Below are 19,057 nucleotides of genomic sequence, written 5' to 3'. Positions count from 1 at the left end.
CAGCGCGAGAGGGTCCCCTGGGGTCCCACCCCGCAGGGACCTCCAGGCGCGTCCCTGCGTGTCCTTTGCCCGCCCGCGCACGCCCAGGGGGGCGGGGCTGCAGCGCTCTGGACCCGCCCCCCGGTGCCCGCCGCGTCCGTTGAGGGGGCGTGCCGGGGAGCGCGCGCGCGTACGTGGGGGCGGGGCTCAACGGCCCTGCCGGCTGGAGGCGGTGCCCTGCCTGGCGGCCTCGTGCCACCGTGACGTCAAGTCGAGGCCAGGGTCGCGCGCTTTTAGTCGCTCAGGCGTAGCTGCGGTAGCCGTGTTAAGGCCTTAGCTCGTGTGCGCGCGTGTCACGTAGCAACCGGCCGCGTGGACGCTCGGCGACCGCCGTCGCGACGGTGAGCTGGCGCGCGAGTGTTTCGGGCGGTGTGCGGGTGTGGACCGTGCGGGGCTGAGACCGGTTCTGGGAGTTGGCGTCGGCAGCGGGGTCCCGGGCGGCTGTACGTCTGGGGTCTTCCCCTGGCATCTCGACCCGGCGGTTCTGAGGCGGGTTCTTGGGCGTGTCGGCCTCGGTAAATTGATCCCGGGCGGCGGGTCTGGGGTCTGCGCCCCGGCGTCTCGACCCAGTGGTTCTGAGGCGGGTTCTTGGGCGTGTCGGCGTCGGCAACTTGGTCCCGAGCAGCAGCGGCGGGTCTGGGGTCTGCGCCCCGGCATCTCGACCCAGTGGTTCTGAGGCGGGTCTTGGGCGTGTCGGCGTCGGCAAATTGGTCCCGGGCGGCGGGTCTGGGTTCTCGCCCCACCCCTCGACCCGGCGGTTCTGAGGCGGGTTCTTGGGCGTGTCGGCGTCGGCAGCGGGGTCCCGGGCGGCGGCGGGTCTGGGGTCTGCGCCCCGGCGTCTCGACCCGGCGGTTCTGAGGCGGGTTCTCGGGCGTGTCGGCGTCGGCAGCGGGGTCCCGGGCGGCCGCGCGTCTGGATGTGCGTCCCGGCGGTCGGGCTTCGGGGGCCTGGAGGGTGCGGTGGGCGGGTGGCGAGGGGCCGTCGTGGTTCCCCTCCGAGGGCGCGGGGCCGCCAGGCGAGCGGAGCACAGGTGGGGCCGCGGGAGCTTGTCCGCCGGGAGTGTGGCACGTGTGTTCGCACGTGTGGGGTAGTGCGGTCTCTACCGCCCTGCCGTAGGGCGTTTGTGAGGGAGGGGCCAAGCCCGAGTGTGAGCGTGGGCGGAGAGTCGTGTGTGGACGCTGAGTGCCCAGCTCCTCGGGGAGTTGGCGGTTAGCTGTGGGTACTGTGGGGAACGTGCGACTGTTTCCCCCTCTGACTCGGGGTCCGGTGCGAGTCGCGGCGGATTTGGAAGGATTAGGCGCACGTGCGTAGGGGCAGGGTGTGGACGGCGCCTGCGTGTGTTAGTTTCGGTATGTGGCGTGCTGCGTGTTACTCGGCCAGTGTCGCAGGACCACGTGGTTTAGGGTTCAGGTTCTTTTCCTGATTGTCGGCAGCTGTGTATCTGTCCCTCACCAGCTGCAGGAATTATCCAAGTTGTTCGCAAGGTGTGAAGGTTTCAGGAGCATTCCAAGGGTATTTCTTTGGGTAGTGGAGCTGTGTGTGTGTGTTGGTGTGTAGAGGGCAAGTCCGTGACTCTTTCATGGCGTCGGGGGTGGGGGCGGGGGTTGACGTGCCCTCGTGATGTGGGCTTGTGTGAAGCGTTGGGGTGTGACCTGTGCCGACTCGGGATGGTGAGTGGTGCGCATCTGTTCCTAGTTCCGTGTTTAGTGTCAGCAGGCGGGTCGCTTGAAGGAGTCAAGCTGCGAATGCTAGGTAAAAGCCACAAATGAAGGCTCTCCCTCCTTTCTCCGGGAGCATTTTCCTGAGCATTTACGAGCACACCACCGGTCTGTGTGGGTGGATGGATGGATGGATGGATGAGCGAAGCAAGCATATTCAGGCATCGTTGGGTTGGGGGGGGCGGTGGGGGGGGGGTGACTCTGTGAATTGTGAGTGGAGCTTCCGGAGCTGTGGGCCCTTGTATGTGTGCACCGAGCCTGGTCATTCTGAACCGTTGCGTCACTCCTAATGAGGCTGGCCCACTGGTTAGGGCCAAAGCATCCCTGTAAACATTGGTGATGTGCAGATAGGTTGGGGGTGTCTGTTAGGTGGGTGGAGACTCCTTCAGCACCTGCGGTCCTGGCATCTGGGTCCCAAGTGGGATGGCCTGGTGGGCATCGATGGCTGTCGTGCAGAACCTTCACCAGTGTGTTGTCGGTGTGATGGGGATTCCTGGACGGGAGGCCGGAAGGTCTGCTCTCGCGGGCAACCCCCGCAGGTCAGCCGGGCAGCTACGGGCACTGCTGTCTCCTCTGGGGCATGGCTGGTAGGCAAGGACACCCTCGACGTGGGTTCCAGGTGGTGACGGTCTGTAGAAACATGTGTCTGCGAGAGCAGCTGCCCCAGGTGGTGGGGGATTTGGGCGATCATGCTGGTCAGCCATGTCACTAGTTCTCAACCAGCTCATCTCAGTGGAAGCCTGAGTCCTCGGTGCTCGGCAGGACCTCTGGGGGCGGGGGGAGGGGGTCAGTGAACTGACAAGCCTGGAGTTGGGAGGCTTTGTCCCTGCAGAAGGGCTGGGGGCTGAGACCCGGGGAGACTGGGATGTTCTGCTCTGGGTAGGTATGGCTGTGATGTTCCAGAACCCTGTAGGGTATGCTCTCTTTTCTTTTCGAAGGTTCAGGGTGCTCCTAGTCCTGGGAAGCTTATCTCAGCTTCATGTTTCTCTGATGGGATGACCTGATGCTCTTTCTCTCCGTCCACATGGACCTGCAGACCCACCAGAGGGTTCAGTCAATATGGCCACCAGCTGACCACATACACAGCTGCCTCCTGCCTCCCCCTCCCTTGGACCCACCCAAGCCTTTCTGGGCCTTCCTTATCGGGAGTCTCCCAGTGGCCTCTTCTCCCTCATGGTGGATCTCCCTCCAGCAAAAGGTGCCGACGTCACCTTCTTGAATGCCCCAATACCACCTCTCTTAGCACTAGCGGATTCCTAGGGCTCTCACTGCCTCCTTTGTAACCTATCCCCAATAAAGGGACAGTACGGTACGTTAATTGCATTGTGTTTTGTCGGCAAAATGGACCTTTGCCAGTTTTTTGTGTTTTAAAACATTTTATGTTCTAAAAAGAACATGATGTAACACATGCAAGGTAGACGTTCTTGGGTTCCTTTAATTTGTTTTGTTTTTGATATGGGAAGATGTAGACCCTGAGCTTTAGGGGAGAAGAACAGGAGTGTCTCGATATCCCAAACCAGCACTGAAAACGCCCCACTCACGTGGAATGGATGGAAACGTCTGGAATGGCTGAGGCCGATCACAGCTGGTTGTTCTGGGGCCACTGGTGTTTTGGAGTGTACGTTACGGCACGTACCCTGCGTTCCCCCATCTCTCCCTGGGCAGAAGGGATCCTGTGTTCCGCACGGAGCGGAGCGGCCCCTTTGGCCAGGCCATTAGGAGCTCCCACCCCTTGTACTTCGCAGCAGTTGGTGGGGATAAAGGAGCTGAACGCTCTCACCCACACTGGGCTTTGGGGGCTCAGGAGCCCTGCAGCAACACAGGAGTGGGTCTGAGGACACCCAAAAGGTGGCTGCAGAAAGGAGGCTGCTCTGATGTCTGCTGTAGGAGCTGCGCGTCCAAGGGCTTACAGCCTGCAGGGACTGGGAAAAGCAGAACGGGGTCAGTGGGACTAGGAACAGAGCAGGGAGAGGATGGGAATCAGGACAGGGCTGGAGGCAGGCTTTGACTCCGCTGGGAGAGGAGGAGGGAGCAAGTCAGGGGATGAAGTCCACCACCCTCATCCCTCCGCCAGACCCTGCTCCTGTGGCTGCTCCTGGTTAGGGACCCTGAGAGAATGTTAGCTTGGAGGTCAGCGGTCTAGCTCCTTCCCGAGGCTCACTCACGCTTTAAACAACAAACGTGTCCATGGTGCACCCTGGTTAGAAATGCAGCGTTTAAGGAAGCTCAAGGCCTCTTCCTTGGGAGCGCCCCAGAAACAAAATTAGAAACAGTAACCGGTTTTTAATAAGTTGTATATCGGTGCTTGTAGCCTCTCCTCCTTCCATGTGCAGAGATCAGAGTTTTTGGTCAAAGTGCTGACTGGACATTGGCTGATGCTGTGCGTGTGTGTGTGTGTGTGTGTGTCCGTCCGTCCGTCCGTGATGCAGCTCTGTGTTTAGTATCTGTTTTCTCCACTGGAAAGTAAGAGCCAGAAGAGGAGTCTTTACCGTGCTTGGTAAATACTTGTTGTAGCTTGGATTCTTCCGAAAACAGACCTGAACACGGAGTTTAGGGAACAGGATGTTTACTAAACAGCACCTGTGAGGGAAGAAGCAGAAAGCAGGATTGGACCCATCGATCTCTCCCCCAGACTCCAGCACAGCCTGTGCTTCCCCCACTGAACTCTCTTTGAGAGCTGTCTGTCCTCAGTTGGAGGAAACCGGCCAGGCCGCCATCAACCCGTGGGACATACGCCTTCCTGGAAAAGGGATGCCCCGTGGTGAGGCCACTGTGTGTAGCTCGGCAGTCCCTGAAGGAGCCGGGAGTCGACACTGCCTCCCGAAGGCACCCTTGCCAGCGGGGGACACCGGGCCTTCCCTGGAAAGAGGGGCAGGTGATACTTGCCGTTGTCACCAACTCATCCCCATCGCAGTTTCTGTATATAGATTCTGAGTGTGTGGGTGTCTTCAGGTGGTGGAAACTGTGTAAGTGCGCATCGGTGTTGTGAATATTGTGAATGTTTGTACGAGCATGGAGTTTTTGTGTGTGAAGTTGGGGAGTGTGTAGGTTTGCGCTTGTGTCTGGGTGGGGGGTGGGGCGTTGGATGGCCCTTGTATGTTGTGCTGAGGATTGTTGGGGGTCCCGAGCTGGTAGATCGTATTAAGAACCAGTCTTGGATTAAGACCTCCTTCAGCCGGTCATACCCACGTGGCCTCAGCAGGGAGCTCCCTCGGCACCTGAGCAACACCGTGGGGAAGTGAAAAGCACAGGGTGGTTTGATCGAACGCACAGTTTCAGCACACCCGCCTCCCTCAAAGGAAGGAGAGTCACAAGATTTACTTCCAGGTCCCTGTAACGGGCGTGCAGTGAGCCAGGGGAAGGGCAGTTGTCCATCTTGGGTCACAGCCAGCAGACGTAGAGTGCAGGGTAGCAAGCACCTAGTACTGCCAGGTGGTTGGGGTGGAGGTTGCTTGCTTCTCACGGGCTCAGCTCTGGAGGGTTACTTTCCAAGGTGCCCTAGGAAAAACAGAGTGGGAGCTTGGGGTGGGAATTCTAAGCTCAGGCCCTTATCGAAATGTCCAGACTGGGTGTGAGCAGGCTGTCCTGCTGTAGTCACGCGGGCAGCACCTCACGAGGGCGGTTTTCTCATTGTGACACTGGAGCTCTGTACGCGTGTGTGCCAGTGACGTGAGGGTGTGTGTGCGCTGGGGTTGTGTGAATTCCTGTGAATATTCAGGGTGCTTGCAGGAAGTTTGTGTGGTGTGTTGAGTGTATATAGTACAGGCTGAGTTGTGTGTGTGAATTCAGTGTTTAGTGAGTCATCTTTTTCTTTAAAAACTTACTTAAATTCTGGCTAGTTAACATCCAGTGCAATATTGGTTTCAGGAGTAGAATTCAGTGATTCATCCCTTATGTCTAAAACACCCAGGGCTCATCCAAAGTGCCCTCCTTAATACTCACCGCCCATTTACCCCACCCCCGTCAACCCTCAGTTTGGTTCTCTGTCTTTAAGAGTCTCTTATGGTTTGCCTCCCTGTGTATTTCCCCCCCTCCCATATGTTCATCTGTTTTGCATCTTAAAACCACATATGAGTGAAATCATACTAATCTAATATATACATTTGAGGATTGGGGGTTGCTTATGTATGTGTCTGGGTGCATGTGCACTTGGGACACGAAAGGTCGCGTATGTGTATGTTTCTATTCGTAAGGGGTCCATAGTGTGTTTGAGGAATTTTGAAGGGTTCCTGTGTATTTTGAGAGGTTTAAGGGGTTGGTTCTATATATTCAGTACTTTTATTTTTCTGGAGGCCTCGGGTTGGGACAGCGGTTGGGGGGACTGTTGTATGTGTGTGTGTTTTGTGTTTGGAAGGAGGCTGGGGAGAAGCAATGTGAACCAGGACAAAGAAGGTTGTGGAATAACTTGTGGGTATATGGGGGTATGAGATAGTTTGGGGTAATTTTAAGGATGTGTAGGGATTGTATATGTGTGATTTGGGGGGGCAAGGAGAGCTGTGTGTATACAGGTGGTGTGGAATGGTGTGTGGGTGGGTGTGGGTGCGTGTGGTTTGGCTGGATGGTGTGGCTGGTTGTGTGCATTTTGAGACTATGGTGAATATGTGTATGTGCGTTTCAGAAGAGGTAGAGTTATGCATTTTAATGCTTCATGTGTTGGTTTTGTGTGTGTTTGCAATATCAGTGTTATACCTGTATTCATGCATCCTGTCAGGGTAAGAATTTAGGGAGTGGAGGGATGTGGGAGATTGGGGTTGTTAGTGTATTTGGGTGTTTTGAGCTGTGTGTGCAGAATTGAGGGGTGTAGACATGGTATTTATAGGTTCTCAAGAGGGAGATGGGTGTACGTTTGTATCAGCGTGGTAAGGTCATTGTTTTTTGGGGGGAGTGACCATTTAGGAGAAGGTAGGAAACCCTGTCTGTGTCTGTCTGAGGGTATTTATGTGTTTGAGCTTTGAAGGCATGCCTATGTGGATGTTCACAGCTCTAGGGGACTGTGTGTGGTATATGTGGGATTAGAGGATTGTGTCTAACATTAAGGAGTATGTGAGTTTGGTTTTAATGTATTCAGTTATTGTTGGAGGGTTTGTGTGCATTGCATTGGGGGTTTTATGAGGTTGAGTGGATTTTTTGGGGATATGGGGATGGTTGGAAGTGCATTTTTTTTAGTTAAAATTTTTTAAATGTATGTTTGTTTTGAGAGAGACAGAGGCAGAGTGTGAGCGGGAGAGGGACAGACAGAGAGGGAGACACAGAATCTGAGCAGCCTCCAGGCTCTGAGTTGTCAACAAAGAGTCCGACACAGGGCTTGATCCCACGGACTGCAGGATCATGACCTGAGCCGAAGTCGGATGCTTAACTGACTGAGCCACCCAGGTTCCCTGGGAGTGCATTATTTTATTGAAGGCCATAGCTGTAATTTTATTGGGGCTGAGGGTTTATGTATATTTGGGGCATGAGGGTTCTGGGTACACAACCAGGCATCTGATAGGTAGAGGGTTTGTGTGTTTGAGGATGTGTGGAGCTCTCTGGGCCTGTTTGATGGTGGCACAGATGACTGTGACTGGGTGGAGTGTCTGTTGGCCTGAGAGTGGGATATGGGGCTGTATTGGTGGCTGTAAGTCTCTCCCATGTGTACTGACCCTTGTTTGTTCTGACCTTCTGTGACTTGCCGTCATCCTGTCTCTTCTCTAGGGCAGCCATTCCCCTGGAATTGTCAGCAGTCTTCTCATTTTCACCTGGATTGGACTGGAAATATCACTTCTGCTGGTGGCTGGATGCAGAATGGGGCTGAGTCCCCCAGGAGTCCTGTCCTCAGTGGGGTGGCTGGTAGGTCAGGACTTGCCCTCCAGGAAGTCAGACGTGACCAGCCCTCTCCAGAATGTGCTGGCAGGACTGACCTATTGGATGGACTCTGCTAGGAGTAAAGTAGACCCAGACCGTTCCTGAGAGAGAAACCTGTTTCCTCCCTTGGGTGGCTCCCACTGGAGCAGGCATGGCATAGAACTTCAATAGACTGGCTGTAAAATTATAAACGGTGACCTTTTTAGAATGCAACATGTTTCCCGTTATCCAAATATTGACAGCCAAAACTCTTGGTGTCCTAAACTGTAGAAGAAAGAGCAGAGCCAAACTGAGTGCCCAGCTGTGTTTATCAGGCTCCATTGAAAATGCAAATTTGCAGCATCACTGCATCACTTGAGTTTCTAGTGTGTGCAAGGCACTGTGTGGAGTACTTTCACACGCATGTATTCCAAATCCATAAAAACCCCACTAGGTGGAAACATTAATTGTTTCACTTTTGCAGGTGATGAAGTTGATGTTCAGAGGTGGGCAATCATGATGAAGCACCTTGTATGTGCCAGAGTACCAGTCATACTTGTTAACCCCTCCCAACAAACTAAACATAACCCTGATCAATGCATCCGGATGCCAGGCTTTGAAGACACAAAGTAGATCCCAGCAGCGGAATCTCTGTTTTTATCTAGTAGTTTCAGGTCTTAAGTCTTTTTTATCCATTTAGAGTTGATTTTTGTGATGGAAGTTGAATAAGGGACCAGTTTCACTCTTAAGCATGTTTTCCCATCACCATTTATTAGAGACTACCCTTTCCCCACTTTGTGAGTTCTTGGAATCCTTCTTGAAGATCACACTATAGATGGATTTATTTCTGGGCTCTTGGGTCCATTTACCTGCAGGTCTATATGGCAGTACTGTATTATTTTGATTATTGTAGCTTTGTAATATATTTTGAAATCAGGAAATGTGATGCCTCAGGCTTTGCTCTTGTTCAAAGTTGTTTTGGCTCTTCAGGATCTGTGGTTCCCTATAAATTTTTGGATCGCTTTTCTATTTCTGTAAAGATTCCATTGGAATTTTAATAGGGATTGCATGAAATCGATAGGGCACTTTAGGCAGTATGGGCATTGAAACAATATTTTTTTGGATTCTATATTTTTTATTTCTGCTCTGATCTTTATTTTTTTCTCTTATTCTGCTGGCCTTGGGGTTTCTTTGTTGTTCTGCTTCTAGTTTGTTTAGGTGTGCTGTTAGATACTGTATTTGGGATTTTTCTTGTTTCTTGAGATAGGCCTGAATTGTAGTGTATTTTCCTCTTAGGACTTGAGGCATCACTTTTTATTGCATCCTCTTTCCCTTCTGATTTTCTTGATTCAAGTCCTCTTTACTTAATTAATGTAGTTAAGGGTGTGTTGAATTTATCTTTTCAAGAATCACCACTTAGTTTTTAAAACTTTTTCTGCTGTTTTTTCTGTTCTTTACTTGATATAGTTCTGTTTTAATTTGTATTATGTCCTTCCTTCTGCCAACTTGAGGATTAGGTTTTTCTTTTTTTCCTTAGGTCCTTGAGGTGTAAAGGTAGGCTGTTTATTTGAGGTCCTTTTTATTTTATTTTTTTGATAGAGGCATTTCTGACTATACACTTCCATCTTAGTACTTACTGCCTTTGCTGCATCCTGTGAGTTTGGGTGTGCTGTGTTTCTTTGAGTTTGTCTTGATACACTTTTTCAATTCCCTTCTGATTTCCTCTTTGAGCAAATGGTTGTTCAAGAGTGGGCTGTTTAGTTTGTACATTATTGAATTTGTTTTGTTCGTTTGTTTGTTTTTGCTGCTAGTGATTTCTAGTTTCATTCCCTTGTGGTCAGAAAAGATCCTTTGAATAATTTTGATCTTCTTAATTTAAGATCTGTTTGTGGCTTAAGGTATTATTTATCCTGGAAAGCGTTGCTTGTGTACTAGAAATGAATCTTTGCTGCTGTTGGATGGAATATGAGTTCTGTGTATGTCTATAAGGTCCATTTGATCTATAATATTGTTCAAGTCAACTGTTTCTTTACTGATTTTCTGTCTGGATATTCTATGTTATTATAAGTGAGTTTTTAAAGTCCCCTAACATCATTATAGTGCAATATAATACGTCAGCATTTACTTTATATGTTTAGGTGCTTGGATATCGGGTGTACATATGGTTGTTATATCTTCCTGTTAAATGGACTCTTTAATCATCATATACAGACCTTTTATGGTCTACAGAAAGTTTTTGACTTAAAATCTATTTTGTATAAAACTCCTGGTTGTTTTTTGGTGGTTTTTTTTTTTTTTTGTATAAAAACTCCTAGTTTGTTTTGGTTACTATTTGAGTGGGGTATTGTATCCTTTTCCATCCCTTAACTCTGAGTCTATATAGGTTTGAATATAAATGAATATCTTGTAAGTAGTGTATACATGTAATCCTTGAACTGCACGAATTTGAACTACATGGGTCCATTTTTTCTCCACATTCTTGCCAACACCTGTTTCTTGTGTTGTTGATTTTAGCCATTCTGACAGGTGTGAGATGATATTGTAATTTTAATTTTCATTTCCTTGATGATGAGTGATGATGAGCATCTTTTCACGTTGGCTATTTGGATTTCTTTGGAGAAATGTCTGTTCATGTTTTGGGCCCATTTTTTAAATATTAAACTTATTTAAATTCAAGTTAGTTAACATACCGTGAAGTATTGGTTTCAGGAGTAGAACCCAGTATGATTTATCACTTACATATGACACCCAGTGCTCATCCCAACAAGTACCCTTCTTAATGCCCATCACCCATTTAGTCCATTGCCCCCCAGCTCCCCTCTGTTAACCCCCAGTTCTCTGCTATGGTTTGCCTCCCTCTATTGTTCCTTCCCTTCCCCTATGTTGATCTGTTATGTTTCTGAAATTCCACATAGGAGTGAAATCATATGATAATTGTCTTTCTCTGCCTGACATGTACTTACCAAATACACTCTAGTTCCATCAGCGTTGTTGCAGGTGTCAAGATTTCATTCTTTTTCATCGCTGACTAATACTCCATTGTGTGTATGTGTATACGCGCATCTTCCATATCCAGCAGTCAGTGGACATTTGGGCTCTTTCCATAATTTGGCTGTTGTTGATAATGCAGCTATAAACATTGGGGTGCGTGTGCCCCTTTGAATCAGCATTTTTGTATCCTTTGGATAAATACTTAGCAGTGCAATTGCTGGGTTGTAGGGTAGTTCTGTTTTTAATTTTTTGAGGAGCCTCCATACTGTTTTGCAGTTTGCTTTCCCATCAACAGTGCAAAAGTGTTCTCCTCTTTCTGCATCCTTACCAACATCTGTTGTTTCCTGAGTTAATTTTAGCCGTTCTGACAGGTGTGAGGTGGTATCGTGGGTTATTTGCTTTTTGGGTGTTGAGTTTTGTAAATTCTTTATATGTGTTGGATGCTAATCCTGTATTGGATATGTCATTTGCAAATATCTTCTTTTTTTTTTTTTTCATATTTTAACGTTTATTTTTGAGACAGCACAAGCAGGGGAGGGCAGAGAGAGAGGGAGACACAGAATCCAAAGCAGGATCCGGGCTCTGAGCTGTCAGCACAGAGCCTGACGCGGGGCTCAAACTCATGGACTGCAAGATCATGACCTGACCCAAAGTCGGATGCTTAACTGAGTCATCCAGGTGCCTCAAAACCCACAAAATTTGAATAAAGCCATCCCCCAGTGAATTCGGATGTAAAGTTTGCTTTAAATACTTCTTTGGGGAAGACAATACCATGCTGCTACTCAATTAAAAGAAACATTTTTACAGTCTTGACGTCTTTTATTTTTTTTACATTTATCACGCCATGAATTCATAGGGAATGGGTTCCAACAGCTCAGGCTCCTTTCCATTGGCTCTCACAAAGTGTGCTTCTGTGGGTGGGGCAGGCTGGCGCTTCAGTTGAACCCAAGTACCTTTCTCCTGGGCTTCCTTCTTTTTCTGATCATTTTCCTTCACACACTTCAGGAAGCTGTCTCGGCTCTTTGAGTGCTTAATGTGCTCGATACGTACATTAATTCTCTTAGCAAGAATCTTGCCCTTAACTTGTTTGTTTACAACAGTGCCAACAGCATGCTGGGTAACATTGTAGACTCTTCCAGTTTTGCCATGGTAACATTTGTGGGGCATTCCTTTTTGAACAGTGCCCATTCCCTTGATGTCCACAATATCACCTCTCTTGTAGATTCGCATGTATGTTGCCAAAGGAACACCTCCATGTTTTCTAAAAGGCCTAGAGAACATATAGCGAGTACCTCTCCTCTTTCCCTTTGTGTTGGTCATTTTGGCGAATTACTGGAAGATGGCAGTTCTGGCCGAAAGGCAAATATCTTCTAAAGGTTGTCTTTTAGTTTTGTTGGTTTTTTTCCTTCACTGTGCTGAAGATTTTCATTTTGATATAGTTCCAGTAGTTTACTTTGGCTTTTATTTCCCTTTCCTCAAGAGGTATATCTAGAAAGAAGCTGCTATGGCCTGTGTCAAAGAAAATACTGCCTGTATTCTCTTCTAGGATTTTTGAGGTTTCAGGTCTCACATTTAGGTCTTTAATCCATTTTGAAATCATTTTTATGTATGGTGTAAGAAGATGGTCCAGTTACGTTCTTTTGCATGTTGAGCCCAGTTTTCCCAACACTGTTTGTTGAAGAGACTGTGTTTTCCTATTGGATGTTCCTTCTTGCTTTGTCAAAGATTAATTGACCGTATAGTTGTGGGTTTATTTCTGGGTTTATGTGTCTCTTTTTATGCCAGTACCATACTGTTTTGATTACTGTAGCTTTTTGATAGAACTTAAAGTCCAGATTGGCAATGCCCTCCAGCTTTGCTTTTATTTTTCAAGATTGGTTTGACTGTTCAGGGTCTTTTGTGGTTCGATACAAATTTTAGGACTGTTTGTTCTAGTCCCGTAAAAAATGCTATTAGTATTTTGATAGGGACTGCATTAAACGTATAGATTGCTTTGAGTAGTATGGACATTTTCACAGTATTTGCAGATGCCATGATGCTGCATACAGAAAATCCTAAAGACTCCACTGAAAAACTGCTACAGCTGATAAATGAATTCAGTAAATTTGCAGGATACAAAATAAACGTGCAAAAATCTGTTGCATGTCTATACACCAACTGTGGGAGATGCAGGAGAGAAGCATCAAAGGAAAAGACTTCAGAAGGGAAGGGCTGGAGAAGGTGCAAGGCCTTAGGACATGTTTACACAGCTGACCACGGCTGGGACTAGTAAGGAACGCCTAAAGCCATTAACATTGTCAGGGCCAGATCCTCCTTCACACCTGACACTTCCTCGTGTTATAGAAACCAACTACCTCGAAATTCAACCTTGAAAAACTAAACCATTAGATTGATTAACACACTTGCTTAGCTGACTTTATGCACATAGTCTTTATCGATTATCCTAATGAAAAGAAGCTTCATTGTGGAGTCAGGGCCTCATTCCGACTTGAGTATGAGGACCTTCACTTAACTGCACTTTGTTTGCAGACTCATCTTTTGCGACTCCGGCCGTACTCCTTGCAACGACCAACAAGGAAGCATCAGAAAGAGAAATTAAGAAAACAGTCCCGTTTACAGTTGTAGCCAAACTAGTAAGATACCTAGGAGTAAATCTTACCAAAGAGGTGAAAGACCTGTACTTTCACCTGTACTGTGAAAACTATAAAACACTGATGAAATAAATTGAAGATGACACAAAAAATGCAAAGACATTCTGTGCTCATGGATTGGAAGAAAAATATTGTTAAAATGCACTGATTTTTTAGGGACTCTTGGGTGGCTTAGTCGATTGGGCATCTGACTTCGGCTCAGGTCATGATCTCGCAGCTCATGAGTTCGAACCCTGCATTGGGCTCTGAGCTGGCGGTTTGGAGCCTGGAGCCTTCTTTGAAATCTGTGACTCCTCTCTCTGCCCCTACCCCACTCGTTCTGTCTCTCTTTCTTTCTCTCTCTCTCTCCTTCAGATTCTGTGACTCCGTCTCTCTCTGCCCCTGTCCCTCTCGTTCTCTCTTTCTCTCTCTCAAAAATAAATAAGCATTAAAATTTTTTTTAATGTCTTGACTAATTTTTTTACAGAAATACTTATTTTTACTTCCTTTGTGTTTTCCTGACTCCATACTGTCATTTTTGTTGTGTGCTTTCTACTCAGAGTTCCCTTTAATATTTCTTGAAGGGCTGGTTTAGTGGTCATGAACTCCTTTAGTTTTTGTTTGGCTGGGAAATTCTATCTTTCCTTCTATTCTGAATGATAGCCTTACTAGATAGAGTATTCTTGGCTACAATTTTTTCCCATTCACACGTTGAGTATATCATGCGACTCCCTTCTTACTTGGAAAGTTTCTGTTGAAAAATCCCCTAATAGCCTTATGAGGGTTCTCTTGTTTGTTACTGTCTACTTTTGTCTTGCTGTTTTTAAAATATCTCTTTTTATCACTGTATTTTGACAATTATCTATCTTGGAGCGAATCTGCTTCTGTTGATTTTGTTGGGGGTTCCCTGTGCGTCCTGCATCTGGATATGTTTCCTTTCCCAGATTAGGGAAGTTTTCAGCTTTATTTCTTCAAATACATTTTCTGTCCCCTTACTTTCTTCTAGGATGCCTATAATGTGAATATTACTATGCTTGATGGAGTCACTGAGTTCCCTGAGTGCCTTCTTGTTTTGCATAATTCTTTTTTTCTCCCTTTTGTTCAGTTTGATTACTTTTTGTTACTCTGTCTTCTAGGTCATTATGTTCCCCTGCTTCTTCCAGCCTGCCATTCATTCTATTAAGTGTGTTTCTCATTTGTTTATTGAACAATTTATCTCTATGGTACTCCTTATCTCTGTGTTAAGGGTCTCACTCATGTCTTCCACTCTTTTCTCAAGCCCAGTAAGTATCCTTATGATCACTACTTTAAATACTCCCATCAGGCATGTTACTTATATTTGTGTTGCTTAGGTCTTCAGCTGTGGCCTTGTCCTGTTGCTTCATTTGGGATAAATTCCTCTGTCTCCTCATTTTGCTTATGTTTCTGTGCCTGTTTCTGTTTGTTAGGCAAGTCAGCTGAGTCTCCTGTTCTTGAGGGTAATGGCCTATTGAAGAAGAGGTCCTGTAGTGCCCTGCAGTATAGTGTCACCTGTTCCCCAGGACCTGGTGCTTCCGGGAGTGGCTCTAAGGTATGCTGTTTGCGCTATGCTATTGAGTACGGGCTGCTTTATTCTTTGGGCCAGTTACTTGCAGAGCTCTCTTTGCCTGCTGTGGGCAGTGTTTGGTTCCTGGCTTGAATGTGGCGAGTTTTAACTGGGTGCTCCCTGGTCTGCTTGTGGAATGAGACCTGTTGCCACTGCCATGGGAACAAGACTCTGCAAACCTCCTGATTGGGAGATACATGTGAGCAGGGGTTTGGGCAGGTCTCCATGAGGAGGGGCCTGCCAAGCTGGGGATGAGGCTGTTGACTGGGAAGAGTGGTTCTATCAGAGGGTGTGGGGGTGGGACTTGGTGTAAACAAGTTAGGTTGTGAGTGCTGATACTGCACTGGTTCCTACAGTTTGCCCTGTGCTTTTGCTAAGGGGTAGGGGAGGGAAATGGCTCTGGCCAGTTCCTTTGTTCCCAGAATGTTCCATGAATGCTGCCTCTCTGAGATGTGCTCTAAAATGAGCACATAACCTCCCCACTGTGTGCCCCAGGCACTCTTCAGATTCCTATTTTTTTTTCTTTTTCTCTTTTATTTATTTAAATTCAAGTATTGGCATACAATGTAGGCTTGGTGTCAGGAATAGAATCCAGTGATTCCTCACTTAGGTATGACACCCAGTGATCATCACAAACAAGTGCCTTCCTTAATACCCATCGCCCATTTAGCTCATCCTCCACCTCCCCTTCAACAACCCTCAGTCTGTTCCCTGTACTTAGAGTCTCTTATGGTTTGTCTCCCCCCCGCCGCCCCGTTTTTATCTTATTTTCCCTTCCCTTATGTTCATCTGTTGTGTTTCTTAAAGTCCACCTAGGAGTGAAATCATAGATATTTGTCTTTCTCTGCCTGACTTATTTTGCTTAGCATAATACACTCTAGTTCCATCCACATTATTGGAAATGGAAGGCTTCATTCTCTTTGATTGCCAAGTAGTATTCCATTGTGTGTATATATGTATGTATGTGTATGTATATGTATGTAGGTATGTATGTATACATACATATACACCACATCTTCCTTATCCATTCATCAGTTGATAGACATTGGGGCTCTTCCCATAATTTGGCTATTGTTGATAGTGCTGTTATAAACATTGGGGGTGCATGTGCCCCTTTGAATCAGCATTTTTGTACCCTTTGAGTAAATACCTAATACTGCAATTTCTGGATTGTAGGATAGTTCTATTTTTAATTTTTGAGAAACCTCCATACTGTTTTCCGGAGTGGCTGCACCGGTTTGCATTCTTACCAACAGGGAATAGTGTTCCCCTTTTTCTGTGTCCTCACCAATATCAGTGGTTTCCTGAGTTGTTCATTTTAGCCATCTGACAGGTGTGTGGTGGTATCTCATTGTGGTTTTGATTTGTATTTCCCCAATTATGAGTGATGTTGAGCATCTTTTCATGTGTCTGTTAGCAATCTGGATGTCTTCTTTGGAAAAGTGTTCGTGTCTTCTGCCCATTTCTTCACTGCATTATTTGTTTTTTGGGTGTTGAGTTCTTTATAAATTCTTTATAAATTTTGAAAACTAACCCTTTATCTGAGATGTGATTTGCATATATCTTCTCCCATTCCATAGCTGCCTTTTAGTTTTGTTGATTGTTTGCTGTGCAGAAGCCTTTTATCTTGATGAGGTCCCAATTGTTCATTTTTGCTTTTGCTTCCCTTGCCTCTGGAGACATGTCTAGTAAGAATTTCCTGCGGGCATAATCGAAGAGGATGCTGTCTATTTTCTCCTATAGGATTTTGATTGTTTCCGGTCTCACATTTAGGTTTTTCATCCATTTTGAATTTATCTTTGTGTATAGTGTAAGAAAGTGCTCCAGTTTCAGTTGTCTGCATGTTGCTGTCCCATTTTCCCAGCACCATTTGTTGAAGAGACTGTCTTTTTCCCATTGGATCTTCTTTCTTGCTTTGTTGAGGATTAGTTGGCCATATGTCTGTGGGTCCATTTCTGGGTTTTCTGTTCTGTTCCATTGATCTATGTGTTTGTTTTTGTGTCCATACCATACTGTCTTGATGATTATAGATTTGTAATACAGCTAGAAGTCTGGAATTGTGATGCCTCCAGCTTTGGTTTTCATTTTCAACATAACTTTGGCTATTTGGGGTCTTTTCTGGTTCCATACAAGTTTTAGGACTGTTCTAGCTCTGTGAAGAATGCTGGTGGTATTTTGATAGGGGTTGTGTTGAATGTGTAGATTGCTTTGGATAGTATCGACATTTTAACAGTATTTGTTCTTCCATTCCATGAGTATGGAATGTTTTTCCATTTCTTTGTGTCTTCAGTTTCTTTCATAAGCTTACTATAGTTTTCAGTATACAGACCTTTTACCTCTTTGATTAGGTTTACTCCTAGGTATCTTACGGGTTTTGGTGCAATTGTAGATGGGATTGATTCCTCAATTTCTCTTTCTATTGCTTCATTGTTGATGTATAGAAATACAACTGCTTTCTGTATGTTGATTTTATATTTTGTGACTTTGCCGAATTCACATATCATTTCTACCAGTTTTTTGGTGGAATCTTTTGGGTTTTCCATAGTGTCACGTCATCTGAGAAGAGCGAGAGTTTGACTTACTCCTTGCCAGTTTGGATGACTTTTATTTATTTTTGTTTGATTGCTGAGACTAGGACTTTCAGTATGATACTGACAACAGTGGTGGGAGTGGCCATCCCTGTTGTGTTCCTGATTTTAGGGGGAAGGCTCTCAGTTTTTCCGCATTGAGGATGATATTAGCTGTGGGCCTTTCATATGTGGCTTTTATGATCTTAAGGTATGTTCTTTCTATCCCTACATTCTTGAGGCTTTTTATCAAGAAAGGATGATGGGGGTGCCTGGGTGGCTCAGTCTGTTAAGCGTCTGACTTTGGCTCAGGTCATGATATCACAGTTCATGAGTTCGAGCCCCGCGTTGGGCTCTGTGCTGACAGCACAGAGCTTAGAGCCTACTTCAGATTCTGTGTCTCCCTCTCTCTCTACCCCTCCCTCATTCACACTCTGTCTCTCACTCTCTCTAAGATAAATAAACATTAAAAAAATAAAAATAAATAAAAATTTTTTAAAAAGATGATGATAAAGAGGTCGGAAGAAATTTATTTTTTTAATTTACATCCACGTCAGTTAGCATATAGTGCAACAATGATTTCAGGAGTAGATTCCTTAATGCCCCTAATGCATTTATCCCATCCCCTCCCACACCCCCTCCAGTAACTGTTCTCCATATTTAAGAGTCTCTTATGTTTTTGTCCCCCTCCCTGTTTTTATATTATTTTTGCTGCCCTTCCCTTATGTTCATCTGTTTTGTATCTTAAAGTCCTCATATGAGTGAAGTCATATGATATTTGTCTTTCTTTGAGTAATTTCGCTTAGCATAATACCGTCTGGCTCTGTCCACATAGTTGCGAATGGCAAGATTTCATTCTTTTTGATTGCTGAATGATACTCCATTATATATATATATATATATATACACCAAGTCTTCTTTATCCATTCATCCATTGTTGGACATTGGGCTCTTTCCATACTTTGGCTTTTGTTGATAGTGCTGCTATGAACATGGGGGTGCAGGTGCCCCTTCAAAACAGCATACCTGTACCTGTTGGATAAATACCAAGTAGTGCAATTGCTGGGTCGTAGGGTAGTTCTATTATTAATTTTTTGAGGCACCTCCATACTGTTTTCCAGAGTGGGTACACCAGTTTGCATTCCCACCAGCAGTGGAAAAGAGATCCTCTTTCTTTGCATCCTTGTCAACATCTGTTGTTGCTTGAGTTGTTAATGTTAGCCATTCTGACAGGTGTGAGAGGTGGTATCTCATTGTGGTTTTGATTTGTATTTCCCTGATGATGAGTGATGCTGAGCATTTTTTCATGTATCGGTTGGCCATCTGGATGTCTTCTTTGGAGAAGTGTGTGTTCATGTCTTCTGCCCATTTCTTCACTGGATTATTTGTTTTTTGGGTGTTGAGTTTGATAAGTTCTTTATAGATTTTGGATACTAACCCTTTATCTGATATGTCGTTTGCAAATATCTTCTCCCATTGTGTTGGTTGCCTTTTAGTTTTGCTGATCATTTCCTTTGCTGTGCAGAAGCTTTTTATTTTGATGAGGTCCCAGTAGTTCATTTTTGCTTTTATTTCCCTCGCCTCCAGAGACGTGTTGAGTAAGAAGTTGCTGCGGCCAAGGTCAAAGAGATTTTTGACTGCTTTCTCCTCAAGTGTTTTGATGGCTTCCTGTCTTACCTTTAGGTCGTCATTTATTTTGTTTTTTTT

General features: G+C 46.0%; 2 protein-coding genes across 2 annotated transcripts; both read right to left on the bottom strand.

The window, feature by feature from the left end:
* Nucleotides 1-332: 332 nt before the first annotated feature.
* Nucleotides 333-2,448, bottom strand: LOC125924214 (translation initiation factor IF-2-like). The gene is made up of 2 exons (XM_049632674.1): nt 2,217-2,448; nt 333-1,261 (listed from the first exon to the last, which is right to left on the bottom strand). The coding sequence occupies exons 1-2, from the start codon at nt 2,446-2,448 to the stop codon at nt 333-335; spliced, it is 1,161 nt and encodes a 386-aa protein (XP_049488631.1).
* An 8,655-nt stretch (nt 2,449-11,103) lies between these two features.
* LOC125928453 (60S ribosomal protein L21-like) lies at nt 11,104-11,933 on the bottom strand. The gene has a single exon (XM_049639183.1). The coding sequence runs from the start codon at nt 11,886-11,888 to the stop codon at nt 11,406-11,408; it is 483 nt and encodes a 160-aa protein (XP_049495140.1). The 5' UTR covers nt 11,889-11,933; the 3' UTR covers nt 11,104-11,405.
* Nucleotides 11,934-19,057: the final 7,124 nt, after the last annotated feature.

This window comes from Panthera uncia, chromosome D4 (assembly GCF_023721935.1).
Source record: "Panthera uncia isolate 11264 chromosome D4, Puncia_PCG_1.0, whole genome shotgun sequence".
NCBI lineage: Eukaryota > Metazoa > Chordata > Mammalia > Carnivora > Felidae > Panthera > Panthera uncia.
This window is presented reverse-complemented; position numbering and strand designations above follow the sequence as displayed.